A 27,491-nucleotide genomic window follows, 5' to 3' on the forward strand; every position below is an offset into this window, starting at 1 on the left:
AGATGTTTTGCACAGCTCTAGCAATAAGCAGGGATCCGTTGTGCCCATCTGGTGTCCGCCGCGTCTACCATCCACCAGGGGCAAATTCCCAAATCCCCCATTGGAAACCAAACGCGTCTCATCCTCTAACACTAACCTTCTCTTACCCATCGTGGTCAACTTAGACCTAAAGATCTTGCCATCGAACATCGGTAACAAGTTGATATGGCATAAAATTGTGCTGGCCAGAACCGAGTCCTTGACTGAGGGAGAAATTGTGAGGAAGATCCAGAAGCCAGTCCACACTGATGGCCTTACTCTGGGCAGGTGCTTGATGCGGTCGAGGATAGCTGCCTGTTGGACCAAATTGACCGTCAAAAGACGAGGGACCCACTCATTGTAGAATGAGGTATTTTTGGTAGTTATAAGGTCTGACACTGCCTCTGGCGGGACGAACGGCAGGTAAATCACTGACCTGGCTGATGGCGCTGGTGGTTTCCCCGGAAGTGACCACTGACCTGGATGTCGAGACTACCGTCTTGCTAGGAAAGAAGCGAAGACGAGACAGAAATGCGGCGATTTCATAGACCTGAATTAAGGCCCTCACCGTTCTGGCAGGAAATAACTGTTAACAAGACAGATGCTGACCGAACATAACGTAGGTGAGCTGACCAACAGCACTAACAAATTCCTCGGGTAAAAGGAACTGACTTCGCATGATCTTATCGGGCTTATTGCATTGATTAACTAACGGCTTCCACGTCTAGTAGTCAGCGAAGGCTGACGTTATTTTCGTTCAACAGTTCGTTGCCTTGCCTTGAACCAGGTGACAGCTCTACATTCACAGTCATCGCCTCTCAGATTTACTGCACGGAGGCGCGGCAGAGACTAAGAAGTATAAATATTTGCGATGAAGACGCTCGCAAGTTTCTCATCAAAACCACTTCTCAATCCCGGAGGAAGGGATAATAGCAGACCTTGAAGGATCTATCCGACTGGCGCGAGAGGTGCTCGACATTATGCCAGAGGACGACGATGACCGCCCCAAGTATCTGATTGATCTGGCGCTTGGGCTCAGCACCCGATACTCGAAGATCGGGACTGTATCTGACATCGAAGATGCTGTTCATATTGCTTACCAAGGGCTCGGAATGACGCCAAATGACCACCCCGACCGTCCCAAGTACCTCAGTTTTCTTCGAAGCCTTTTTAACAAGAAATATCTAAGACTAGGAGTATTGTCTGATCTTGAGAAGGCAATTCAGCTCGCGCGCGAAGCACTCAACATGTCACCGAATGATGAACCTTCTTCCAGCGCGCTATTTCTAATCAATCTTGGAATTCACTCCATAATAGGTTCTTGAGTTTGGAAACTATACATGACATTAATGAGGCCATCCAGATTGGACGCGAAGTCATCCATGCCGTCCCCGAAGACAGTCGTGATAAGTCCATATTTCTACAGAATCTGGGAGTACGACTTGCCGATCGATATTTAAGGCTGGGAACACTACATGATATCGAAGAGGCCATTTAACTTGGATGTGAATGATTCGCGAACTCTGCTCCTGCCGTGACACCGTGTATCTTTCCAATAGGGAGGGTAGCGGTATCCCCTTGGATCTTGACCCAGATAGGGGAAGTCGAGAAAAGCTCTTTGTTTCGGAAGAACGCCAATCTGTCTTGGCCAAATACCTCGGGTTCCTGTGACGGAGCCTATTTCGCTGTATAATCGCCGATGGTCCTATACGTCGAAATAGGTGCGTGGCGCTGACCCTTGAAGTATGCCGAGTGTGGACGTGAATATGCCAACCACCTAGTCATTTATACTTTTCTCTGCGACGGTCTTGTTGATTGCACAGCCTGCCATCAACGTAAAACCTTTTGGTTGATATCCCATGACATGGGAAGCTCCGATTTCCGCGTCTCTTGGGCCACCTCGTCCTGGTAGTCGTCTTCATCGCCTGGGAGATTAACGGGTGACCAATACTGTGGAGTTCGGACAGCACCATCGTTTCTCCATGAGCCAGCCGAATAGCAGCTGTCCAGGGTAACGATGACCTGAACGTTCTTTTTGTAGAGATCTTTCAGCCATCCGTTCAACTCCCACCCGCGTACAGCACGTTTTCAGCAGCAGTAATCCATGGTCATCAGCGATGGATCCTCATCACGCCCGGCAGGTGATACCCCGACCCCTGGGAGTAGTGCACCGTGACCCGAGAAGTGGGAAAAGAACATATGCCCAGGGCGGTTACGGCTGGTGATGTCTAGGAACTCCCTCTTGATATTCTCAAAGGTAGGTCGGCGGTTCTCATGAAGTTGAAAATGATGGCGCAGAAACTCTTCAAAGAGCCTGACATCATTGACATAGCCTCGAAAGCTTTTCAAAGAGACGCCGTTATGCTTTATTGATTTTCTCGATCCGTTATTCTGATACAGATCGACTCCGACGAGCAGGGCAAACCGCCTCGGCGGGGTTTGTGCGTTCATGATGAAAGGTGTGAAGTTCATGGATATGTCTAGCATGCTGATCTGGCTAATCATATATTCGACAATTTTTCTACCACTCTATAGTAGATAGGCGCCCATCACAAGGTAAGCCCAGAAAAAATCACGTGAAAACGTAAGACGCTGATGACAGCCTGCTTCAGCTTCAGTCGGCTACCTTGGCGGCTAGAACAATGGCCAATAATTCATCCACACCACAACGAAGACACCATTACATTGCAGACTTTTAACAGAACTTCCATTGGCTTGATCATAGGCCATGTGCAAGAGGGTGACAGAGAACGAGGCTCTGAAGTATACCAGGCGACAACGTACATGATACTGTCAGTCCTGTTGGATCCTCAAGGCTACTACATTAAGACTGCCAGTCTTGAAAGGACATATGGCCACGCACCGTACGTTATAGGCCAACATGATCACCACCTATAGAACCACACAAGTCCTGCCTGTGGGACAGGCATCAGTCATTCCTGTCTATATAAGGCCCTTATAGCCGCTGTCCACTTCGTTCAGGACTCTCCAGAGATCATAACACTTTCAATATAAGACTATTTTCCCACAATCCAACAAGCCCACCGCCGCCCGATCGACATTGAGCAAGATGCGCCAGTTAACGTGATTGGTCGAGCAAAAGCTCTACTGACATTGGAGGCAAGTGAGAGGTCGGCTAGATGCATGTAAGCTTAAAAAATAGGGCGATTTCAAGAGGCTGAGCTGACTGACAAGCTGAGTCTTGCGAAATTGTCGGTACATATGCATCAGATCAGCGGAACATTTATTGCCATTCTTTCTGTGTTTACCGATGATTCCTCCGCAATTTCTCTACCAATATTACTGTACTTTATTTGCTCATCTTCTGAGACAGCACATGCCGGTGAGACAGCAGAGCGGCAGTGAGTCCAAATATTGAATTTTAACCCAGATGACCCAGGCTGACCATGGCTGGTATTGACAAGACTAGGGTATAAGGTAGATAATGGCGGGCTCCAACGATTTCATCCAGGAGGCTAAGCTTGCTCTTGCGGCCTTGCCAGAAGACCACACGCAGCGTGTACTATGGCTCAACAATCTTGGAGTCGAGCTAGCTTATAGCTATCAGAGGATGGCGAATACAGTTGTTCTCGATGAGGCTATAGAAGTGGGGCGGCAGACCCTCGCCGCAACCTCTGATTCTGATTCAAAGGCAACATGTCTAAGCAATCTGGGCTATCATTTGAGTGAAAAATATCTTCACGGGAGGATAATTAGTGACATAGAAAAGGCTGTCCAACTCGCACAAGAAGCTCTTCAATTGACCCCCAAAGTCTCTACTGAGAGGCCAGCGCGACTGAACAATCTCGCACTGGCACTAAGCCATACGTATGCCGCAAATCAAATCGTAGAAGACCTTGATCGCAGTATCGAGGACTTCAGAGAATGCGTGGACACAAGCACAGAAAATGACCCAGATGTGGCGAAATATTTGAATAACCACGGAGCTCAACTGCGTGATCGGTATCACTCGGTCGGAGCAATGGGCGATCTGGAGGAGTCCATTCGAACTGGGCGGGAAGCTGTTGCTAAAACTCCCGAAGACCATGAAGAGCGCCCTGCAAGGGTGAGTAACCTCGGGACTGTGCTTCTGGATAGCTTCCGCCGCACAGGGAACGAACGTGGAGCATCTTCAGGAGAGCACTCGACTGGCTCAAGAAGCTACACAAGACACAGCGGGGTCACATTTGAACAATTTCATGTACTTTAATATCCTTGGCAGACCTTGAAGAGGCCATTCGAGTGAGTCTCAATGTCCTCAGTGCTACACCGCACAGCCATTCAGATCCGGTAGGGAGATTGTATTCCTTTAGTTCCAAACTGTAAAATCGCTTCGCCAAGTTAGGAGCCATGGGTGATCTGCAGGAAGCAATTCAACTTGCACAAGAAGCCAAGAGCGTTCTTCCAGATCATCACCGTGATCCAGCTGGATTATTGGGCCATCTTGGCGACCTGCTTGCCTCCCGACACGCACGCACAGGGTTTATGCATGATCTTGAAGAAGCCATACGTATCAGGCGTGAATTAGTTCGTCTCTTCCCTAAAGGCTCTCTGGACCTAGCGTGGCATCATAATAGCCTCGGCGAAAGGCTCGGCGAGAGATACTCAATATCAGGGGACATGGCTGATCTCGACGAAGCTATTCAGAATATCAGGATAGCTGCCGACATGGCTCCACAGGATCGCCCTGACCTGCCTTTATGGCTAGATAATCTTGAAAATCAGCTTTACAGCAAATACTTGAGATCACAGGACATATCCGACCTTGAGCAGTCTATCCAAGCTGCTCAAGAGGTTATTGATACCGTCCCAAAGAATGACCCGAGCTATGCAGTCTTCTTGAACAACTTGGCTAGCGGACTCAGAGAGAAATTTGACTGGTCGGGAGATGTTACAGATCTTGACAACTTAATCCGAACCATACTGTATGGTCCATACAGGAAGCTATCGAGTTGACACCATCAGATCACCCAGACCGCGCTTCGAGCTTGAACTTCCTTGCGATAGCTTTAAGCAATATATACACATTAACCGAAAACATGGACTATATCGAAGAATCTATGAGGATTTCCCGAAAAAGTGGTTCAGATGACCCCAGAAGACCATCCTAATCGGACGATTTTCTTAACTAATTTAGGCCTCCGGCTGGGAGACAAGTGCATGACAACATTGGACGTCGGGGACATGGCAGAAGCTGCCATGTGTTGCAGAAAAGGTGTTAAATCGAAGTAGATTGAAAAAGTAAGTGTTGATCGCGATGCATCTTTCGCAGAAATATAGCTTTAATGCACCCAGGTCACGTGATCATTCAACACGTGATCCTGCAACACCATGCACCGTGACAAAGCTCTGCGTCAACAACCACCCAAGACACAACACCCGGCCTCATTCGCACATATAAAGAGAATCGCGAGATCCTACACTTGGAAGAGTTTCAACGATCAATGGGCCACTACCTGCCCTCAACAGTATCGAGATCTAGGGATCGCTATCCACCCGCGAACCCCCGAACTTGGTCTGCCCCGGCAACACCTAGGCAGATTACTCGCAGCGAGGTCGCACCACGGGGATTTCGTGACCTATCACGAGAGACTCCAGCATCGCGACGCACTGCTCAACTGCGGGTGTGGAAAGACAAAGACACCAGTCCACTTCTACTTTTGCAAGCGCGGCCGCAAGGCCACGCCCGGTCATCTAAAAGCGCATATGGCCAAGAATAGTATAGATTCCCTCCTAGGCACGGCCAAGGGAGCTCGTTTGTTTTGCCAATGGGCGGAGGAGACCAATTTCTTTACTGAGATCTGCCCATCGCACTGAACAGGAATGTTAGATGAAGATAGTCCCCTGTAACATAGATTCGACTAGCATTGACCATGCCGGCACTGCGCCCGGCACGTCTCACGTGATGAGACGTTAAATTTCAATCAATCAATCTATACGTTCCGGTGTGCTAGCTGTTGGTTATAACGCGCTGGCATCAAACTGAAAGGTTTCTTGCGAGGCTGGAAGCATTGTTGTGCCCCTAATCCCCAAACTTACGAAAACATCACAATGGCGCAGAGTCAGACGATTGTGCCACTATGCTCCTCCTGCCGTGGGCTCACTTTTGCTATGCTGCGCGACGGATACACACATCATATGCCATTTAGGCAAACGGTGATATCTGGGAAGACATGCAGAATGTGCAGACTGATTGTCTGCTCAGTTGCAAAACTCCATATTGAAGATCATAGTTACGGTCTGGACGCCAAGTACGAGTCTGAAGCCGAAAAGCTCTCCTACCTACCAGCTGTTCATCGCGAAAAATACGCGTTTGGTTTTCCCATCATGGAAAGAATGCAGACCCTCTCAGATATAGTATGGGACAGGTCGCAGCATGGAGCAGAGTCGGAGCATTGCTACCAAGTCCGAAAGGGGAACTTTAACCAGGGAGAAACAGTACAGGTTACTGCTCCTTCGAGTACGACATTTTCCCAATTTTTCTGCGCCTGATAGCTACTGACTAATAACCTATCGTTAGCTTCTATCTACTATACCAGGAAATTAATTCCTGTTAGGGACATTGAACCGGGAGCCACTCCTGATAATGTCGCCCTTCTGAAGAACTGGCTGAATGCATGCATATCGGGGCATCCCAGATGCCATCGCCTGTTTTCAGAGGGTTTTAACGAAGCCGTCAACGACAAACCAATCCTTCCGACTCGGGTGATAGACGTCGGCTCTCCGACAGCCGCAGGAACACACCCTCGATTGCTAACCACACTGGGGATGAAGAGCAATTACATTACTCTTAGTCATAGATGGGGACTAAAGCCGCGACTCAAGACAATGCGCGCCAACATTGAACGTTTCCAGAGGAGAATTCCACTGGAAGAAGCGCCGGCAACATTTAAGGACGCCATAGAGGTTGTTCGGCAACTCGGGTTTCAGTACCTGTGGATAGATTCGCTATGTATAGTCCAGGATAACCCTCTGGATTGGGATGAAGAATCGCGGAGAATGGGCGACATATTCGAGTCATCTACCTGTACCATTGCTGCAGTGGATTCATTGGATGACGATGATACTGATAACGGCCTCTTTCTCAGCAGAAACCCGGATCCGTTGGCTGTCGAGTTCTGTCTCCCATATCACAAGGAACCTCTCATAGAATTGTCTCGAAGATTATTTCCAAACGAGAGACAAGTGTTTGTTTGGAAGTATTACTGGCTTAAACGGCGAAGTTCCGATCTATGCAAAGAAAATCCCGACTTATATAAGGTTGCCGTCCGCCCACGTATACGATCCCTTTGGAAGTCAATCCCTGAGACTACATGGCACAACCGAGGCTGGGTTCTTCAAGAAAGAACCCTTTCACGGAGAATGATATACTACACAAAAGCCAAGCTCTATTGGAGTTGTTTCGAAACGACGGGTGACGAGCAACAGGTGGAGCCGACCGCCCCTGTACGGATATCTTGGCGTTCGATCAATCCAGAGCGTCTAGGTTCTTTCTGGCAAGATTTGCTCTCAGATTACAGTCGATGTAGCCTCTCAAAGCCTAAGGATCGTTTGGCTGCCATCGAAGGCATTCGCTGCAAGCTTGAGACCCGCCTCTCATCGAACATCCATGCGGGAGTTCTTGACGATGGCGCTGGTCTAAACCTACTTTGGTATACAAATAAAGTTCCGCTGTCAAGATTTGACGATTTCCATGCCCCATCGTGGACCTGGGCATCTCTTCGTGGGAGCGTCGCTTTCTCGCTGAAGCCACCTCGCTATGGGCTCGCTACATGCATAATCCGGGATATCAGCTACGAAATTAGAGAGCAATGTACCTCGAACCGTCCTAAGGCAGAATGTGCCGGTACATGTCTATCTGGCCAAGTCTCGTTCACTTCTCCCTTAGGAGTGCTGCGTCGAACCCGAAAGTTCGTTGAGGTTCGAGATGAAATTAATTGTCACAACTCGACGAATCGGCAATGGCTACCGACTGTGCTTGGCAGTGCCGCTGTACGACCTCCAGCAATCATACAGAGACTGGATCAGAATGGAAATATAATACCAAGAAGTCAAGAATCCTTTGTACCTAATCACACAGAACTTCTTAGCGACGAATACCGACAGGTTCTGGGCTTCATGATCCCAGATGAAGACATCGTAGATGGTCCTGATACGTCTATATACTGTGCAGGGATAAGAGCATGGCTACCGAGTGAACATCAAAACGGTGGATTAGGCACGACGAATCCAACTGGGATGACCGAGATTGACATATTGTGCCTTGAGAAGATAGGATCTGCTACGCCGCTATATCGGCAAGTGGGCCTTGGTAGAATCATCTGCAATGACTGGCTGGACACATGCAAACAAGCGGCAATAAGGATCGTCTAAGCATCGTTTCGTTTGGTATATTTGCCTGTGACCACTCACCGCGATATGAACGAAGCTAATCTTCAGATGGTAGACAAATCGATTACCCTGCTTTACAGACTCGACAAACATAACAAAAGCTACCAAATTCATTATTCGTTGCATAGACATGACTATATGGCTCCTAGAGGCAGGAATCAAGAGACGCAAGGAAAAGGTAGAAAGGACGAGCTAGAAGCTGGTAGGCAGGAGCTGATAGATAGGGTTTGAGAGACAGAGACCGAGGAGTGGTAGGCAAGCGGCAAAAGACGGGACGCAGATAGTACGAGGTCAATACAAAGAGTCTGGAGATGAGTGGTCGATGGGAAGTGGACATTTAACATCTAGAGGTGAAGGGGAGAGGCACGAAGGAAGGCATTTTGTTGAACCTCACATCATAAGGCGAAAAGGTACGGAATGGGTCAGAACACATGTGGGTTCAGAGTGTCCAACCGCAGAACATCCCGTCACCTACACGCGCTTCGACTTTTCTTTCACCCAGGCGAAGATTAGACAAAGTATTGCAATCAATATACTGGAAAACCAATATCTAGCAGCATTATCAATTACTGTACAGAAAGTCACGCCCTTTCCTTCCATACTGCCCGAGTGCTAGCTAGCTTGCCTATATTCATATCAGACCATGTACATGTAACGCCGTGTCAGCCCGAGCCTCCAGCCATGTCATAACCGCATAGCTCGTAAGGTGCCTAACTAATGCACCAAAACAACTGTCCAAGTCAATGCGTCGCCTGTATGCATAGTTAGTTTTGGATCAGAACGCTTCCTGTTTCCTTCGATGGGGTTTCAAAAGTCGTTGTCCCGTGTCGTCCAGCCAAGTTATCCATCTAATCCGGCCCAGCGCCTGTGAGATGTTGTATTCCTCGTCTCGGAAATTCACCCTTCGTGGTTCGTAGACTTGCCCATAAGAGCTTCAACCTCCCTCTTTAAGGCTTCCAGATCTTCTATGCCCTTGAGTAATTCCGTACCACCAGCTTCCCCTGCTGGCACGGAGTGCTCTTCCTCCACCCTCTTAACTTCGGCACTGGGTCTCCTCGCAACTCCGCCGGTTGCGGGACCATCGATGCTGCCTCTGCTACTTCCCCTCGCTCTCGGCGGCGGCGGGGGAGGCGGTGCCATTCCGCCCTCCTTCTCGCGGCTGACCTTCCTGCTGGTTGCTTCCATGCTACGCAGACTGGCTGGCCGCCTCGTGCTCGAATGCCGTGCCGGTGGTGGAGGAGGTGGCGATAGCTTTGCCAGGCCATCGTTGGTCGTCGTAACTGTAGCCATGGTGCTTGAGTTTTGGTGCTCCATGGGAGCGAAATCCATTGGTCCCGGTGACCCCGCTTCGTCGCTCGCATCGGGTTTGGTGATAGGTGTGAAACTGGCTGCTTGGAGGCTAGAGTAGGAACTGCTCTGGCGAGCGTGGCTTGGCCGTCGAGGGGGTGGTGGAGCTGGTGGTGCTGCCAGATATCCAGCGTTGGAAGAGGAATTCACGCGCAGGCTGTCGGAGCGAGAACGATTCGATTCGAGAGAACTACGCGGCGGGTCCTCTTCAGTTGTGTTGCCAGTGATGGATGGCACTCTGCTGTCGGACCGCCCGTGACGACGCGGCGGAGGAGCTGCAGGCTTACGAACACTATTGGTGGTACGTGTGCTGCTGCGCGAATCTGAGCGAGGACGTGTTGAGCCGACGGGGGGCGACAGTGGCCAGGGCTGATTGGTGACGGGAGATAATGCCTCGGGGAGCTTGCCGGCTGCTTCTCGGTCAAAGGGCGAATCAATCTCATCCTGGCTCAGAGTACGGGTTGGCGGAAGCGGAAGAGGCTTATTGACATCAGAGCTTGACGGGGGTGACTGATTCTGGGAGGATTTGCGTGAAAGGCTGGCAGGTAATGTGGTGTCCACTGAAATTGCTGGTGAAGATTTGCTGGTGTTGCTGGCTCCGAGGTCCATCTTGATGAGCTTGCCATGACGCGAGCTGGGAGGCGGAGGCTTTTTTCGACCAGACGCGGATTGCACAGTTGCTAATGGGGAGGAAGGCAGGATTCCCCGCCGCTCTTCGGGCTCTTCCAAATCGGATATCTCGTGGGAAGTCCTCGGCGTGTCTTGCATAGCATCAAATGTGGACTGGCGAGACACGGAGCTCGCATCGGTGTTGCTGGCTCCGTCGTGGGCCGGAATGGAGCCCGCTAATCCTATCGTGGGCGTGAGCGCTGGGACGTTCGAATAGCCTGTCAATAACAGCCTTCTGAATGAGTCCACGTCCAGAGATCCCCTTCCACCTGCACCAACGACGGCATGAACATCCGGACCCTGTGTTTTCTGTTCCATGTCCTGTAGCGTCTTTGAGAAGGGATTCGGCGGGGCTCGAGGCAACGGAGGTTCGTCCGTTGCATCCCCTGCACTAAAAGGGTCCGCCCTGTCGTCGTCGCGCCGTGAATCAACGCTGCTGCTCTCGTCGTTGTCGTCGTCGTCGTCATCGTCCACATAGCTCCTGACCGGAACCACATCATCCGGAGAGGACGGAGGAGGTGATTGCACCCGCACCTTCTTCACAATCTTCTTGGGCGCCAGTTGCGGTGTGTCCTTCTCTCGTCCATCTTCCTCCGACGCAGCAGTCTTGAATGTAGTGAGTGGCGGTCGGAAGGTACTGGGCGGCGCATTGAAGGCCCCATCGGCGTTAGAGTTAGCAGCTATGGAGCTTGTCGATATTGTGGAGGCCGGAGAGGGGTTGCTTGTCTTGCGGCGGAAAGGGTTGTTGGACCCGAAAGACGGGTCGGTCGACGGCATGATGGGAGGGGTTCGAGAGACCGAGCACGCTGTTTGATGGATGCGCAATGCCACTATATGCAGGCCATCATACGATTCGGAATTCAGTGCGAGGTAGTTGGATGGGATGAAACTGCCAGAAGAGGTTGTTGGTGAGGGCCGACAAGCCCCTCGATCGAAAATCCCAATGGTGCCTACACACTCTAATCCAGTCGGAAGAACCGGCGTGGTGTCTGGTGATCTGATCTAGTCCTCTTTGGACCCAGAGCTCTCGACCCAAGTGTGCAGCTTACCTCATAACGGTTGCCGTTTGAGTTTATCGCTTGCATTTGCCAGGCCGCGGTAGACTGCACAATCTGCGTATTCGACCTGAGCCTGCGACCATCCAAAACTGCACTTCTTATCGAGGGACGTCAGCTGCATGGATAGCGCACGGGCCAGCTGCTTATATTCGCCGATGGTTAACAGGGGTCAGCAGCCTTCCAATTAGATGCATTTCGTGGTTGGTTGACGCAAGTGCGTGCATGTGGCGAGTGGAAGATACAGACAAACTGCGTCTAATTAGAAAGCCCACGAAACTAACAGTCATCTTGACTTATCCTGTACACTTCTGGTCCATGTCACTGCTGTATGTTGTCTCTGACGCTATCTACCTTCACGTTGCTTTGCTCAAGATCTGGAGAGTTATTCAAGCAGTTTCAATGGCCAGGGGTTGTATGAGGCACTTGATTCAATCTAGAGAGCAATACTCTATTGCATATGTGATATAGGTGGCAGTGCGCGCGTGTCGGTTCGATCTACCTAGGTTTCGTAGAGCTCACAAGCAGCTATCAAGCCGCTATGAGTAGAACACTGGGGGTTGCTATTATGTAGTCTGTGAGGGTTGAGTTGATACAAGACAGGGAATCCATGTAAGTGATAACGGCCGAGCCGTTTAAGGTCGGCATATTCTCCACTTTTGACATTCTCATAATGCGCTTGAATAAGGTATGGGACACACAGCTTGCTTGACACCATCATGTATCCCTTTAGCAGGCTAGACAATTGCAGCGCTGTACAGAAGAGACAAGGCAGAAGTCATTGTAGTTTGTATCATGGAAAAGTGCAGCTCACCTGGCATGGTGTATATGTCGATAGAATCCACTGTATCAGTCAGGGGTGAGCCGCCAGGGACGGCGTGCAGGACATCGGGGCATCGGGCAGATGGCACGAACACACCGAGACATAGATATTGACAAAGGAAGTAACTTCTCTTCTCTCTCCCTCAATCTAAACACGACAGAACTGGATACATTCAATACTTCATCATACCAGCCAGTCAGTTAGATGTGACCGTAGAGTACAGGTCACGCTTCTCCAACTAGTCAGCAAGGCGGCCCCCCTTCACGTGCTGCCTACATTTGACACCTGCACCGAGCAGGCTGTAACACTGGCGAGTTCAGATATTGCCAATTTCGGATGAATGTAAACAACCCTGGTCACTTCAAAGTAATTGACATGCGTCATTTGCCATAACTGGCAACATCCAATATTTCACTTTCATCGTCCTAGGCAGCTCTCCGCCCCAAAACCACACCATGGCAAATGCAGATGGTATAATTACAATGTATTCTCATCACATCGTCACAATTCCTTGCCACGCCTCTGTAGTAGATACCGTGACTCTGAATATGCAGAATATCCGACCGAATACCCCAGTCCAGTGCACACAATAGTGACCAGACCCAATTGTGCCACGAGACACTTCGACAGTCCCAACACCTAGGGCGCGTTATTGATCCCTCAAACAAATCCCACCAACCCTGCCTTGCCAAAAATCAAATGGTGCCCTGAACCCTCGCGCAGTAAAGTACATACGCGTTCTTTGTATCCTGCCCTTGAACGCCAGTAGACCCGCCAATCCAGATATATCGATAACAAACATCCAAATCAGGAGAACGCTCATGCCTCGGCCTTTGGCGCGGCAGCCTTCTTTGGCGCTGCCTTCTTGGGTGCTGCCTTCTTTGCAGCGGGCGCCTTGGTCGTCTTGGCGACTCGGCCAGACTTGGTCTTGGTCAGGGTGGTGGGCTTGTCAACAACAGCCGGAGCGTCCTTCTTGACAGCAGCCTTCTTTGGTGCAGCAGCTTTCTTGGGGGCAGCAGCAGTCTTCTTTGGTGCGACAGCCTTCTTAGGAGCAGCAGCGGTCTTCTTTGCGGGTGCCTTCTTCTCACCAGCCTCCTTCTTGGGGGCCACGACCTTCTTGGCAGCAGGCTTCTTTTCACTAGTAGCCTCCTTCTTTGCAGCAGGCTTGGCGGCAGGCTTGGACTTTTTGGAGAGCTTGGTACCTCCGGAGGGACCTATGGATCGTCAGTAAACAGAGCACCATTGGAAACCTCGGGGATCGAATGTCATTCCCAGGCTGGATGAGATGCGACGTACCCTTGGGCTGCTCGAATACACCCTTCTCAACACCTGACTTCAAGGCCTTGTTGAACAGAAAGTCGAACATGGCATCTGAGGGGACGTTGATCTTGTTGTTGGCCTTAACGTACTTCTTCAAAGATTGACGGCTGTGAGATGGGTTAGCCACGTGGTCATATGGAAGCCCCAGCATGCGACGACAATGTCCGTGTGGCGGGTGCAGCTTGGTTAGACATACCTAGATCCATTGCGGTCCTTGAGCTGTACATTTGAGTGACGCGTCAGTAAGTGCTCTCAAGTTGATGCGAATGAGAAGAGTGGTTGGGGTTGGGTTGGGTTGGGCGCATGACAATCCAACGGCGTCTGCGCAACCCAAAGAACCAGGGCGCGATGCGCCGGAAACAAAGGAATCGGGGTAATTACAGAAACAATGGCATCAGTGATCATGTCCTACAGCACGTTAGCATGCAATGTCTCTTGAAAAGAGCCGGCCGGCTCTTGGGAATGTACACACCTGGTAGGAAGCATGAGTGGGCTTAGCCTTGGGGGCAGCGGCGCTATCAGCCTTCTTGGGACCCATTGCGACGGTTTGGTTTTGGTGTTAGATAACTGTTGTGGTGGCTGTGAAGGGTATTGAATGATGTGGATCAATTGATCGAGCAATGGCCAAAGATCTTGGAGTGGATGAGTTTGAGTTGTCGAGTGGTGTGGGTGGTTGTGAGGTGAGTTAAAGAAACAAGAAGGGGGAGCATTATCGGTCGGGTCGCGACGGCAGATGGGGAGTCGTGTTTATATACTGGCGGGGGTTCTGGATTACAATCAGTAAACCTGGACGGGCGCGTGCTTGCCCCAGGTACTCTTGCCCATCTGCCCCTCCATCAAAAAAAAAGCTCCAATTCCCCCAGCGCTCCAAAAATCCCATTTTCCGACTTGAAACACCACTTTCTTCCCACATCCGGCCTAGTGCATCACTTGCATTGATCTCGAGCCAGTGAAATGCTCTCGCATGCTGATTCTCCGTGATCCGGGCCTCTCACATCTCTCGAAAAATGCCAGACTTGGTCATGAGCAGCGATTTTTTGATTGGCCAAAGCTCTTGGTTGAGCTCTGCTTCTAGTATTATCGAACTTCCAACTCAAATCATGCGCCCAAGCTTCCGAGCACCGTCTACTCCTCCCTCGAGGTCTCCCTCACCCAACTCTACCATCCGCCCCCGGATCAGCCGCCATCTTCGTCCTCGCTGTCTCGCGTTTCTTCCTCTCTTGCCTCCCACACCCATTGGATTGTGTGATGCGTTGAGTCATTGGATTTTGGACTAGTTTGCCTGATGTTGCCTTTGGGAATGGAGGGGTGCTCCCGTGCGTCGTACTAGTCTAATATCAATCCCGAGGCCGATCTGGAGTCACATTCGTGGTATCGCCAGATTTCGAGCATTTGATCGATCAATACTGTCGGTCGCGTCTGAAATGGTGGCCTCAACCCATGCACTCCATGACGAGACTTAATTGATCTAATTCTTCCATTCTTTCCATTTCTTTTCTTCTTTTCATGTCTTCTCAACTGCCCCCTAAGCCCCGCAAATTAGAACATATCTCGATGGGTCGTTCTTCGTTGTTGCCACTTTCGCTTCCATTCACGACATGAAGCTATCCGCACATTTGGACCACTTCTGTCTTGCACCTTGCCATTTCATTTTCCTGTAAATGCATTCTGCCTAAAAGCTCATCTGGCTTCCGCGGGATCATGCTGATATTTTTTTGCAATTTTTTGCAGCAGCAACTCGGCCCTGGGAGTCCAGATGATCGACTCGCTTTGTTTTGACGATGTGTCGCGTCCGTCGTACTCTGCCCGTCGGATCGAGTTTTGGCTCCACGCGACAATGAGGTTACCAAAATACTCCCAAGATGGCTCGAGTGAGCTATGGGATACCGTCTCGGTGTTTTTGGAATTATCCAAGTTTCTTACCAGCAACTACGACTCAACCGCGTGAAGGGCAAGTGCTACGCCCTGGCGAGGCCGTCGCGTCTCAGGAGGCGCCACTTGTTGCAATCGAGGAATGCGGGAACGACCGGCTTCAAGCATTGTGTCTTCGAGACATACAGCGCAGTACTCGAGAACCTTGTGCTTATTCAGGTCTCGACGGTGTTCGATTCTGGAAAAGTGCATGGCACGTCTTCTGGAATTGTGTCGTAACCGCGACTCCGGGATCTCGCCCAGTGGTGAGGGGTCACGACAATCGGCACCTGACATCACCCACATTTCCTACCAAGGTGGGAACCTTTCGAATCATTGAAGCAGGGACTAGGATGGCCTCAATTGGGAGAGGCACTGCTCGATCGATATTGCACTCATTTGACGGCTTTCAGAGGCATCTGTGAGCTGGGCAGCAGTCGGTTTCAAGCGACAAGCACGCAACGCGACCAGGCAGGGTCTACGGCAAGCAACGCATCCACGATGCCCATGTCCGCAAAATGAAAGCACAACCACTCCCATATGCGAGGTTTCTCTGTTTTCTATTGCTTTCTCTCATGTGACTGGTTTCTCTTGATACTTTGCACTTTATCAGCAACAGTCGACGTTTTGGCATCATACTCAGGGCTTGACCGTGTTTCATTCCCAAAATTGCGCCCAGACTGGCGAGGGCGCTGCAACCACTGATGTGCATGTTGGCCCAGAATTCAGACAAGAACTAGAACGCGAGCTTCGATATCGATGAACAGGCAATTCTCTTGGTGGGCGAAGGTAGTTGTGCCACTTCGACGGTTACTTCTCTCTAAGCAGCGACCACGCAGCCGGCAGACTTGTTCCATAATGGAATTCTAGGTCTCAGACTGGTCGCCTTGCCGCACTCCCATTCATCACTAAGTGACCAGCCAGCCCTGGATGCTCGAATGGGACAATGGCTGATTGCACATCTGCATGATTTTAGGGCATCAAGCACGTACCAAGCGGCGGACAGCATTTTGAGCTTGCGTCTTCTTAGGTTTTCGCTATAAGCCTCTTCCGTTCCCAAGAGATACCCGGCTGGGTCTCAACAATGCTTTCGGGCGCCCGCCTGGTCATTCCACTACCGCCTCTCACGCGAAGCCCATAGTTGAGAGCCTTGTTATCATTTGGTGACGGATGCACAGCAACCACCTCCGACCATGTTCACTGGGCTGACATTCCATGCTGCCCCAAGGTAGCTCGCATCGCGACTTTTAGTCCTTTACGCTAGCAGTTATATGATTAAAAGTGGCCATGGGGGTGGATGCATGCTCTTGAGCGTGTCTAGCGCAACCTCAATGAACTACATGGCCTGATTCAACCTGTGCTTCGGCAGTGACCTGGAGGAAAGTCTCCCAGGTTGCGGCTATCTAGTGGTCTTTGGTTCAGTGTGGAGAAGTTCGTTGGCTTCGGATGCTATTGAATGCTTTCATTGCAAAATAGAATGCGATAATTAGATCCCGAGAGTGGAGTATTTAAGGTCGGCCTTTGGCGTATGCGGAAAAACGCAGAATAGACCTTGGCGATACTAAATAAGAACTAAAAATAGGTCGAGTCAATTGTAGTTAACCGTGTTCAAGATATTGAACTTGAACCGGCACGTTAAGACGCAAATCATTGCTACGGAGGCTGAAGCAGTACTGGAGCCGAGGACATCTGGTTGTTCCATTTGCTCCATACTTGGAAGCAATAACGATGTTAGAGTAACGTACCCCACAAGCAAGTTGGCCACTTTTTCTTGGCACCGTATGAATAACTTCAATAACTTAACTAAACTAAAAAATAATAATTCAAACTAATCGGAATCCTCTTCCTCGTACGTATCTTTATCATTCTCACAAGTACGTTTTATATCTTATACACTCCAGACGAGCTCCCAGGAGGTGTAGGCGTATGTAGCTTAATATCCAGCTGTGAAATCACATATTCCGGGTCGTACGGAATAAGTCCTGTCCCCCTGAAACCTGCCTGGATATTCGACTTAGTTATAGTCGTACGATACGCCCTATAGAATGCCGAAAAGAAATCCTCCTTCGAGATATGGGTTATATGCGCCCGTATTAGGTCTTCAATTTCTTGACTAGATTGTCGAGTATTGTGAAGGTCAACCCTCGCAGACTCACTACAACCAGGTGACTTACAGCTGGAACACCTGCCGTGGCAGTGTCAGATGGGAAGCCAATCATAACCCTTGTAGGAGCCCCGCCAAGCGTGGATGACTTAGTCGCGCTCCCTCAAACCTAAGTTGTCATCTTCTTTCCTTCGCTCCTTAGAGTAGAATCTTCGTCGATAGCACCTAATCGAGGTCTCTACCAATGCGATGCAACCCAGGTCGTGACAAGTATCGCGTCGAGATAGTAGTCCGCGTTTTCGGTTAGCTAGAGTTGTACGAGGGATATTGTAGAGTTGGGCAGCGCGTCGGATGCTTAATTCGGGTTTCGATTGAAGACCCTGACACGCTAGAATCATGTCGCTTTCTTTCCAATTCGATCCCATCTTGGTATGTGTAAAGATGTTAATTAAAAGGTTGTTCGTACGGTGCCAAGAAAAAGTGGCCAACTTGCTTGTGGGGTACGTTATGTTGACTTAACATGTATAGGATGCCAGTAATGTGTTGTGGATTAACTTAATAATAATATTATTATTATTATTATTATTTTATACGCCGTAAGCTCGAGGCCCCCGGTAACTCTACTAGTACTCTCGTATGTCAAACCGTGCCCTAATGGCTGACTAAATACATACGCTGCTTGGTCGGCTCGCCTTATTGGCGACTGCGTTGCGTTCGCTGCCTCAACCTACCAATCAAGTCCCCCTGAGAAGATCAATACTATCTGGGCCCTGAAGCTGTCCGACACGTCCCTAGCAGCCACCTTACAATAGTCCCACTAACTACTGGTTCTCCTGTTGCTGTTGTGAGGTCTGTGCGAGAGTATAGCGGCCGCAGTGCGATAGCGGCCCGTAGCCGTTCCCTCGGTCCTTCCAACAATCCGCGAAAGAGGATTACGTTCTCTGCCCATCTCAGGGCGTTGCCACAGCGGCATAGCGGCAAGTACACGCCAAAAGCCCCTGTCTTGAATGAGAAGGCGGTTAGTCCTATTTTTCCGATCCTGATCTGGCACAGGGTAGACGCCTCCAGTTGGTTCATGTGACGGTCAACCCTCGCAGACTCACTACAACCAGGTGACTTACAGCTGGAACACCTGCCGTGGCAGTGTGAGATGGGAAGCCAATCATAACCCTTGTAGGAGCCCCGCCAAGCGTGGATGACTTAGTCGCGCTCCCTCAAACCTAAGTTGTCATCTTCTTTCCTTCGCTCCTTAGAGTAGAATCTTGGTCGATAGCACCTAATCGAGGTCTATACCCATGCGATGCAACCCAGGTCGTGACAGTTCAGGTCGAAATAGTTGTCCCTTTTCGGTATCCGTATCGAAGGGCCCTCCGGGGCCTCAGCGATAGCGCGGCGCTGGCGATCATGCTGCGCTACTCCGGAGAGCCACCTCTTCCTCCAGTGCCGGGACCTCCTTGTCCTCGCCCATCCACTCCGAGCCTCGGGCCTCCTTCTCCATAGTGTATCCCGCCGGTCGGAGTAGCTGCGACGCCCGCTTCCTCCTCGCCGGCCCATCCTGCCGGAGTATATAAGACGGTTTAGTGCTCACGCTACGAAGCAGATTCCCTTTCCCCGCTACGCCTTAGCCGTTCTTCAAACTTAGCTGCCCGGGCACTGAGATAAAGGTCTAGCGGCGGGAAGATTCAATACTAAAAACTCCTTTTAGTCCAGGTTGCGCTTCGTTCAGTTTGAAAACGTAATTAGATGGTGTCAAATTACAACGGGTGTCACATTTTGCTCGTTTGAGTATCTGTGATGACTTCAGATATACCGGTTTGAGAACGATACAACCATACCGGCGAATCATCACTGTGACTCTAGACATGCTAACATGCTATCGACTCCTTATTTTATTTTTATGTATGCTTTTATCTTTACTTTCTCGATGTCGAGAAAATGTTTTCAAAATCGTCGGCTGTAGACTGTAGGAGACTGGGTCAAGCTCAAGCAGCAGGTCACAACTCTTAGCATACTGAAACTTTCATGACGAAACTCCCAAGTGCGAGAACAGGGACAAACCAGAAGGAATGCAGCTTCTATCAGGTCAAGACCTAATCAACGTCTAATCACTCTAATGGGGAGACCCCTACTTAGAATTAGATATGGCAGCTCTAGCACTAGGAAACGTCGGATTGAGAATAAATGCAATCTCGATCTCACTCTTATATTGGGTTGATGTTTCTGGTTGGCCTGTTTCGCAGGGAGTACTTCGTCTCCTAAACGGCCTGGCAACACTCCCAGAAAATCTAGTAGGATCTAATATTTAGTGAAGGGACCTACTCAGATGTTCGAATTTAGAAGATACATGAATACAGAGTGTCCACGATTTAGCTGTGAGGTTACCGCTGTGAGTCATTAGTGGTCATCGATCCGGACGTCGACTTCTGTTGCATGAGAAGGAAACTACGTAATCTAAAGCTATAAGCTTTCACTGGTCATGGTACCGAAGGTATCGCTACCAACAAGACAGGAAAGTCTATTCTAGGGCTATAATTCTCGCTTACCTATAAATAGGAGCATGTGAGGACTTTCCTTCAACAGAGAATACAAGTCATCTTCAATCTGCACTCTTCTACATGAATTCACACCTTTTCTGCAACAACTTCAAATCCTCAACCGTACGCGCTTTCGAGGCAACTTGCATTCATGGTGTCTGCTGTGAAAAGATGACTCGTTGGAATCTAGGAAGTAGTATCCTGGACTGACATTATGACGTCGTATTGGTATCGTAATCACTCAACCTAGAACCTCTGGAAACCTCTGTAAGTTATCAAACACCCACCTGCCTTATCAAGCGAATATCCTAGGTGTTCTTGTCCTTGCACCGACGGTAAAACAGTATGGAGCAATAACCAACGTTGCCAGGTTGGAGCCCAATCAAAAGGACTTATGATTGTGGTACACATGATTCAAGTGTGTCGCTTATCATAAGTACCAATGTATAATATCCCTGACTCTACCACACACACATATTGATTTAGTATCTTGTCAGTGAGGCACGGGATGGAGTTCGCCCCTGACAAGAGTGAGCTAATGCACTTTACTAGGGCCCGAGAGCCCTTGCCGCAAAGTATTCGCCTTGGGGACGCCACAGTGTCGCCGGTAGTCTCAGCGAGGTTCCTAGGAGTCTGGTTCGACCGCAAACTGACGTGGCACGCCCATGTTGAGCGTGTTAAAACAAAAATGGTAACTCAAAAGCTAGCCCTGAAAAAGCTAGTCAATATGTCGTGGGGCTGCGATCTTATACGGGCGAGGCTGTTATATACGGTGGTTATCCGTAGCGCGATCGCCTTCGGGGCGACTGCGTGGCATACTATAAGTGAGGAACCGGCAGGGCCAGCTAAGAGCCTGATGGGGATACAGAACGAGTGCCTCCGGGTAGTCTGTGGCGCCCACAAAGCGACGCCGGTTCGCCACCTGGAAGCAGAAGCAGCAACCCCGCCACTAGACCTCTATCTTAGTGCCCGGGCTGCTAAGTTTGAAGAACGGCTACGGCTTAGCGGGAAGAGAAATCTGCTTCGCAGCGCGAGCGCTAAAGCGTCACATATACTCCGGCAGAATAGGCCGGCGAAGAGGAAGCAGGCGTCGCAGCTACTCCGACCGGCAGGGTACACTATGGAGAAGGAGGCCCGGAGCTCCGAGTGGATGAGTGAGGAAAAGGAGGTCCCGGCTGCCCTCCTCGGCCACTGGAGGAAGAGATGGCTCACCGGAGCAGAGCATCACGATCGCCAGCGACGCGCTATCGCTGAGGAACCGGAGGGCCCTTCGATGCAGATACCGAAAGGGGGCAAGTATTTCGGCCTGAACCGACTGGAGGCGTCTACGCTGTGCCAGATCAGAACAGAAAAAATAGGACTAGCAGCCTTCTTATTCAAGACAGGGGATTTTGGCGTGTACTCGCCGCTATGACGCTGTGGCGATGCCCCTGAGACGGCAGAGCACGTAATCCTCTTTTGCGGGCTGTTGGAAGGACCGAGGGAACGATTACGGGCCGCTATCGCACCACGGCCACTATACTCTCGCAGAGACCTCGCAACGGCAACAGGAGAACCAGTAGTTAGTGGGACTATTGTAAGGTGGCTGCTAGGGACGGGTCGGACAGCTTCAAGGCCCAGATAGTATCGATCTTCTCAGGGGGGACTTAGTTGGTAGGTTGAGAACCAACGTAGTATGGTAGTGAACGCAACGCAGTCGCCAATAGGGCGAACCGACGACGCAGCGTATGTATTTAGTCCAGCCATTAGGGCACGGTTTGACATACGGGAGTACTGGTAGAGGTACCGGGGGCTTCGAGCCTACGGCGTATTTAATAATAATAATAATAATAGTATCTGGTCGTCTCCTGGAACCATGCACCTGGTATACGTCTAATCTTATTGGCGATTTTAAGTTTGATAACACGCATTTGCTTTCTTATCAAGCTCGACATGGCCCATCCCCCCACTTCTCTTCTCCCACTGCCCAAAGAGACACTTACTTAGAATGTGCCCGAGACGCGCCCTATAAGTTCTAATAGCCCTTGCCTGGCTGGATCTGTCTATCGCAGGACACGACACACGCGACTAGTTGGCCCAGAATATGGTATCCGGGGAATCATGCCTCTTACCCCGTGCCCACGCCGAGCACTTAGATGTTGATCTATTCCTATGCACGTCAACTTCTAGCTAGTCTCTTCTTTAATTTCCTTGGCATATCCAACAACCCCAAAGTGGCAAGCAAGCCTTAAGATATTTACAAGTGATATTTGCACCAAGGGTCCACGAGCCAATATAAAGACGCCGTTGACGACGTCTATAGTTTCCTAATTATTACTAGACGTTGGCTTCTACCTGTGTCCGGGTTTACGGTAACCAGAAATGCACGGTGAACAGGCCATCTTGTGCAAAAGATTGGCGGAGAAATTTGAACAAACTCAGTGGATACAGGGTCGCTAGGTGAATACTGTCCATTGTGGACTGATGGCATACCTGTGGAATATCACTACGCATTTGGTAAATATGCTCATTCACGTCATCAAAACTACCGAATATGATCTGCCCTTTTACCGGCGCCTGACTACTAGGGTTAGTAGCCACGGGTGATCACCAGGTAAGGATGTTTCTAATATGTATCATGAATATGCTTATACCAAAACCAAGACTGCAAAGGAAATGAGATTCCGCAACACAATGCCCAAACTAACAGCACAGCCGAGGGTCGCATAGTGTGGATTAACCCGACATTCCAGTCCAGTAAATTGACACAAACACGGTTATCACACCTGTGTCCGGTTTGATTGTAACCCGCTTGCTCCGCTATTGATTTCTCATGAAATTACCTTGAGACTGAAAAACAGGATATGACCGGTGTCAGCTTCGATATACGGAGTACCATTCACATGAAGGCCCGTGCGGGTTCAGTAAGCACCACAAATCTCGGCCACTACATGCTCTATGTGATCAGGCCGTATTGTTGATATGGACATGATCGGGCATGTATTATTGACCGCGTTGCTCTCATGAATACGGGCCAAAATCGAAGCCACCGGCTAACTATGGACGAAACATCATTTACCAGGCACGGTACTCTGTACGGTCATTCCTCCATGGATACAATACGATCACCATGAAATGACTCGAAAATGTGGCTCCATCAGGAAGATCAATTTAGTATGTTCCTCGGAACTTCGGTGGACCACCGAACGAGGGATTGACAGGCAGATCGTCCAATGGACTTCGTAGCCGAGCCAGGGGCCCTGAAACCTGCTCAAGAGGTGGTGCCTCGGTTTTGTCGGACCGCCGGCCATCCCGCACTCGGAAGTTGAAACACTGCTCGGAAGACCAGCCAGCGTGGTTGTCGTCCCCAATATGCTTCTTAGCTCGGGCGGGCTTCGTTATCGTCTGACGATTCCCCACATCGAAGCCTGCCGGCTGGCTCCACTGAATACGGTGGCAAGTCTCCGTTTAAAAACCGCGGTAACAACTTTAAGCTAGTGAAACAAGCATTCACACCATGTCGTTCGGCCCCTTTGAGCACATCTTCCAATACGTTCTAGATGAGATGACCTCCACCGTTGCAGATTGAACAAAGCCTCCTCCGGCGTCTACCGAGGGCTTCAGCTGCAACTGTCCGCCCATCGCTTGCTTGGTCTTTGTGCTCTTAGTCGTGGTCAGGAAAGTCCGCGCCCCCTTTTTATTGTTCTTCCTCAAGCTGCCAGGCGTGTTGTAAAGTGGAGCACGCGCGCAACTTCCGAAAGTCTTGTCACTTCTTGGCATAGATTAGCTATGGCTTCCCCTCCCATATGTGTCTAATACATAACATTCCGACGACACATTGTCCGCTTGTTCCATACGAGGACGGCCCACGGTCTCCTCCCCCATTGGAGCGAGCAGGAAAAAGTGACTCTCTTGCGTGTGCCGAAGGCCGAACATCGAAGCAACATCGTCCAATCACCGGCACCATGAAACAGACTGCAGACGGTACAAGAGAAGAAAAGAGATGCCCACCCACCCAAACATGGCCATGACGGCCGAAATAAAGCTAAGCGAATCGCTTGGCATTGCTTGGCAATATGGGCCCCCACAAGTTTAATTAAAACGGAAGAGTTCCGTTGCGTCCTGAGTGCTACTTTAGGAAATGTGCCATACCATGATGATGGGATCGCCGCCATGTCGTAGACCGACTGGCTGCCAGTTGCCACTCTGCGAGGGTTTCCACTGTTCACTACTTATACCTTGTATCGTTTTTTAAATGTTTTTTTTCTAAATTTTTTTCAATGTATTCTCTGTGTTCAATCCCTCGGCGATTAATAGTCCTAAAGTGTAGTGTAAATAAACTACCAATTAATCAATCTGACTCATGCCACTTTCCTCCTCCAATAAATCTTCGTCTGATTGATTATCGTCTCTTCGCCAAGCAAAGCAAGGGGTGTTGTTACTTTAGAGTAGTCCCCAGCCTCCGGGAACCTATTTCTGCAAGGGAGGCCAAGGCCAAAGACAAGCGCTTCGCCGACAATGGGACCATCATGACACCAGAATCGTCTGCAGACCACATACAATTCGTACGATGCTGGCCGCATGTCACGATGGCCGCTCCAATGCAGCTGGGGGGACAGGGGAGGGGGCGAGGTGGTAGGGGAGTTACTGCGCCCCGATCCGTTCTTGGAGAATGAAAAGTAACAAAACCGACCAGCACTGTCTCCATCCTTCCCAGTGAGGGATCGTCACGTCGTAGGGGCCCCTTGTACCTGACGCGCGGCAGAACGGGGGTACCAAGGTACATTCCATCAATCATTCAATGGCGTTGCGGGGCTCTCTCCCCCCTAGATTGGGGATCCTGAAAAAGCAGAGAGGAAAAGCTTAATGGTGGATCGAGAGCAGGTATTACCGGGTCGACCAAAGCACCGAGCTAAATCGTAGCGTTTCAGGTAACCCAGCAATATACGTTTGTCGTGATTCAACCGAGTTTTGAAACGGCATTGCTGTCATAATACCTGGGGAAGAGGCAGATGGGAAACGCCCATGAGTTGCGCGATTAAGTCTGGTGCAACGTGGATGAATATGATTGGTATCAAAATGAGCTCAAGCAATATGATGCTCTTTCCACTTGCTATCTGGATTCGCCCGCAGGCGCAAATATCCGTTCTCGCTCCCACGGAGACCGACCTGCTGTATATGTAGTAGCTGTGTAATCTAGTATGTACAGGAACCCAAAATGTTTCCGTAAGCAAACTCTCGCAAGGCAGACCCCATTGCTTGAGCGACCGGAAACTCCATGCCGAGGTCAACAGTGACCACCATACGTAAATGCGCGCTATGAACAATGATGACCGTAGGAAAAGCACTGCCTAAACCATTGCTAGCAGTGAAACGCCAGTGGAATGCAACCCCATCCCTTACCCGCATTGACCCGCGGCTGAGGGTGCTGGGCCATGGGCAAGAAAATAGCTTGGCGAGGGGATCTTTGTGCGGTGAATGGAAGTCACTCCTTCTGAAAAGGATTCCTGGGGTTTGCCTCTCCCGATGATGGGGATTGAGGACGAGGCTCGCCGACACCTTCAGTAGACCGACCGTCTTCGCTCTCCTAGATGCAGAATTTCCGGTTCAAAGAGCTGATTGCTCTCTGGTCTTCCCTGAACATAGAGTCGGCGGCCTGCGGACCAGAAACCCCTGCTGTCAACGTCCTTGGTGAGCTGTTTGCGCTGTTGCTGCTTGCCGGGTTCGCGCTGTTCGGCTCCGAGTTCGAAGGCGTAGGGTGGTGCAACAGCGCCGACAGGCTTGCTCTGTGACTTGCATTCATCCCATCGGGACTTCCATTGTGCGAAGGAGACACGGAATGTGTGCGAGGGGGCGTCAATCCGTTAGATGCAGGAGCCATTGCTGGCAGGGGACCTTGCGGGTTGCGAGCGCTTGTAGCGTTTAAGCGAGGATCGATCATAACAGCATGGGCAGCCGCAGCTGCTTGTGCGGCTTGTACCTGAAGCTGTTGCAAGCGAGGAGATGGGGACATAGCCTGAGCAACGGGTTGAGTGTGGTAAGACCTGTCTTGCGGCAGAGATGGTCGCTCATGTGGAAGTAGTCGCTCGTGAGGAATCCGGTCTGGTTCGTACATATGGATGGCCTTGGGATAGATCGGGGGTGGACCACCTGGAGCAGAGGTAGGAGGCGGCGGAGGAAGTTGTGGTGCGCCTTGGTGAGTCGGACCGCGAATCTGAGGTAGCGGCCGCGATGGCGGTCGGGCCTGGTGCAGTGATTGGGCATCCGGAGAATGTCTGGCTTGCGCTTGCGCCCACGGCGGAGTGCCGTTCGGTGACGGCGGCCATGGACCCATCCAGGCCGGCGGGCCCCACGTGTATCCATATGCTGGTTGTTCGGGCGGACTTTGCGTGGTGTACGGCTGCATGGGGGTTCGTGTGAGGGCGGGCGGGTTGGCATCGTGCAGACTTGATTCTGGGTACATGCCCTTTGCTGGAATTATGTGTCGGAGCTGAGGATCGCTGCTTGGTTGCGGCAAGTCTGGGGAGCCTGGATGCGGTCGCGAGTAGTAGGATATCAGGTGTAGATGTTGTCCTTGTGATGTTGTGATGCTGAACGACTGCTTCATCAGCCCGTCGGCCTTGTATCTGTAACCCTCAGGCTCGCCGTCCGGGTCATCATCGCTCATGCGACCGCTGTCTGGCGTCCTTCCGTTGCTGCGACGTGTGTTTCCAAATCCACTGCCTCGCTTGCCTTCCATCTCTCGGTATGTCAGGAAGCTACCAGAAACTCTGCTGGCACTCCATGATTTCCCATCGGTCCATCTGCGCATGCCGGCTTCCCGCTCATCCCATACAAAGACGGATCCGGATCTGATGGACTGTCTTTCTTTCTCCGAAAGTCGCCTCTGTACTCGGGGCAGTAGCCCTAGTCTGCAAGCTTCGAATAACTTGATAGCATCTGCGGGAGTCCGCACGTAGCCGTTGTAGGTTTCCATGGTGTGGACGAAGTGTTGAGAGAGAAGATTGTTGTAGAAAGGTCGAAAAGAGTGTCTGGCGATGCACTACAAATAAGCTCGGTGATATGGTCGCTCTTAACCCTTTTCAACCGATGTTCCTTCTACGATCCAAACCCTTTCCGCCGTGTCAGGTCCACATTCGAACTCAAAGTAGGTGGATCGTCCAAAGGCCCGGCGCTTGATATTAAGTCCCGATAGTAAGACCCGATACGGTGGTGGCCGAACAAGCTTGCGCGGCAAAAACGATGGCCCCGCAAGCTCGATGGATAGGATAGGAAAGCTTGGCGTTTCTTAACCCTGAGGCAACTCGAGTCGAGACAGCACCGTCTAGATTAAATGTCCC

The 27,491-nt window shown here is 50.6% G+C and overlaps 8 protein-coding genes across 8 annotated transcripts; 4 read left to right on the forward strand and 4 right to left on the reverse strand.

Moving 5' to 3' along the window:
- Positions 1–998: 998 nt before the first annotated feature.
- On the forward strand, positions 999–1,343 carry BCR38DRAFT_411881 (uncharacterized protein; the record flags this gene model as incomplete). The annotated part of the gene is made up of 1 exon (XM_040858618.1): positions 999–1,343. The coding sequence occupies one exon, from the start codon at positions 999–1,001 to the stop codon at positions 1,341–1,343; it is 345 nt and encodes a 114-aa protein (XP_040712990.1).
- Positions 1,344–2,106: 763 nt separating this feature from the next.
- Positions 2,107–2,505, reverse strand: BCR38DRAFT_411882 (uncharacterized protein; the record flags this gene model as incomplete). The annotated part of the gene is made up of 1 exon (XM_040858619.1): positions 2,107–2,505. The coding sequence occupies one exon, from the start codon at positions 2,503–2,505 to the stop codon at positions 2,107–2,109; it is 399 nt and encodes a 132-aa protein (XP_040712991.1).
- Positions 2,506–3,463: 958 nt separating this feature from the next.
- Positions 3,464–5,252, forward strand: BCR38DRAFT_476650 (uncharacterized protein; the record flags this gene model as incomplete). The annotated part of the gene is made up of 2 exons (XM_040863048.1): positions 3,464–4,084; positions 4,360–5,252. 2 exons carry the CDS (start codon positions 3,464–3,466, stop codon positions 4,972–4,974), a joined length of 1,236 nt encoding a protein of 411 aa, XP_040712992.1. The 3' UTR covers positions 4,975–5,252.
- A 748-nt stretch (positions 5,253–6,000) lies between these two features.
- BCR38DRAFT_46186 (heterokaryon incompatibility protein-domain-containing protein) lies at positions 6,001–8,590 on the forward strand. Its single transcript, XM_040862571.1, has 3 exons — positions 6,001–6,478; positions 6,539–8,406; positions 8,465–8,590. Exons 1-2 carry the CDS (start codon positions 6,070–6,072, stop codon positions 8,389–8,391), a joined length of 2,262 nt encoding a protein of 753 aa, XP_040712993.1. The 5' UTR covers positions 6,001–6,069; the 3' UTR covers positions 8,392–8,406; positions 8,465–8,590.
- Positions 8,591–8,930: 340 nt separating this feature from the next.
- Positions 8,931–11,586, reverse strand: BCR38DRAFT_442438 (uncharacterized protein). The gene has a single exon (XM_040860817.1). It carries the CDS (start codon positions 11,200–11,202, stop codon positions 9,307–9,309), a length of 1,896 nt encoding a protein of 631 aa, XP_040712994.1. The 5' UTR covers positions 11,203–11,586; the 3' UTR covers positions 8,931–9,306.
- Positions 11,587–13,122: 1,536 nt separating this feature from the next.
- Positions 13,123–14,161, reverse strand: BCR38DRAFT_487827 (uncharacterized protein; the record flags this gene model as incomplete). Its single annotated transcript, XM_040864200.1, has 5 exons — positions 13,123–13,517; positions 13,600–13,730; positions 13,820–13,842; positions 14,005–14,031; positions 14,096–14,161. The coding sequence occupies 5 exons, from the start codon at positions 14,159–14,161 to the stop codon at positions 13,123–13,125; spliced, it is 642 nt and encodes a 213-aa protein (XP_040712995.1).
- A 495-nt stretch (positions 14,162–14,656) lies between these two features.
- BCR38DRAFT_442441 (uncharacterized protein) lies at positions 14,657–16,433 on the forward strand. The gene has a single exon (XM_040860818.1). The coding sequence runs from the start codon at positions 15,486–15,488 to the stop codon at positions 15,957–15,959; it is 474 nt and encodes a 157-aa protein (XP_040712996.1). The 5' UTR covers positions 14,657–15,485; the 3' UTR covers positions 15,960–16,433.
- A 10,013-nt stretch (positions 16,434–26,446) lies between these two features.
- Positions 26,447–27,127, reverse strand: BCR38DRAFT_301134 (camp independent regulatory protein; the record flags this gene model as incomplete). Its single annotated transcript, XM_040854557.1, has 1 exon — positions 26,447–27,127. A coding segment is annotated over one exon (681 nt), but the record flags the coding sequence as incomplete, so codon positions are not given.
- Positions 27,128–27,491: the final 364 nt, after the last annotated feature.

This window comes from Pseudomassariella vexata, assembly GCF_002105095.1.
Source record: "Pseudomassariella vexata strain CBS 129021 chromosome Unknown BCR38scaffold_11, whole genome shotgun sequence".
Taxonomy (NCBI): domain Eukaryota; kingdom Fungi; phylum Ascomycota; class Sordariomycetes; order Amphisphaeriales; family Pseudomassariaceae; genus Pseudomassariella; species Pseudomassariella vexata.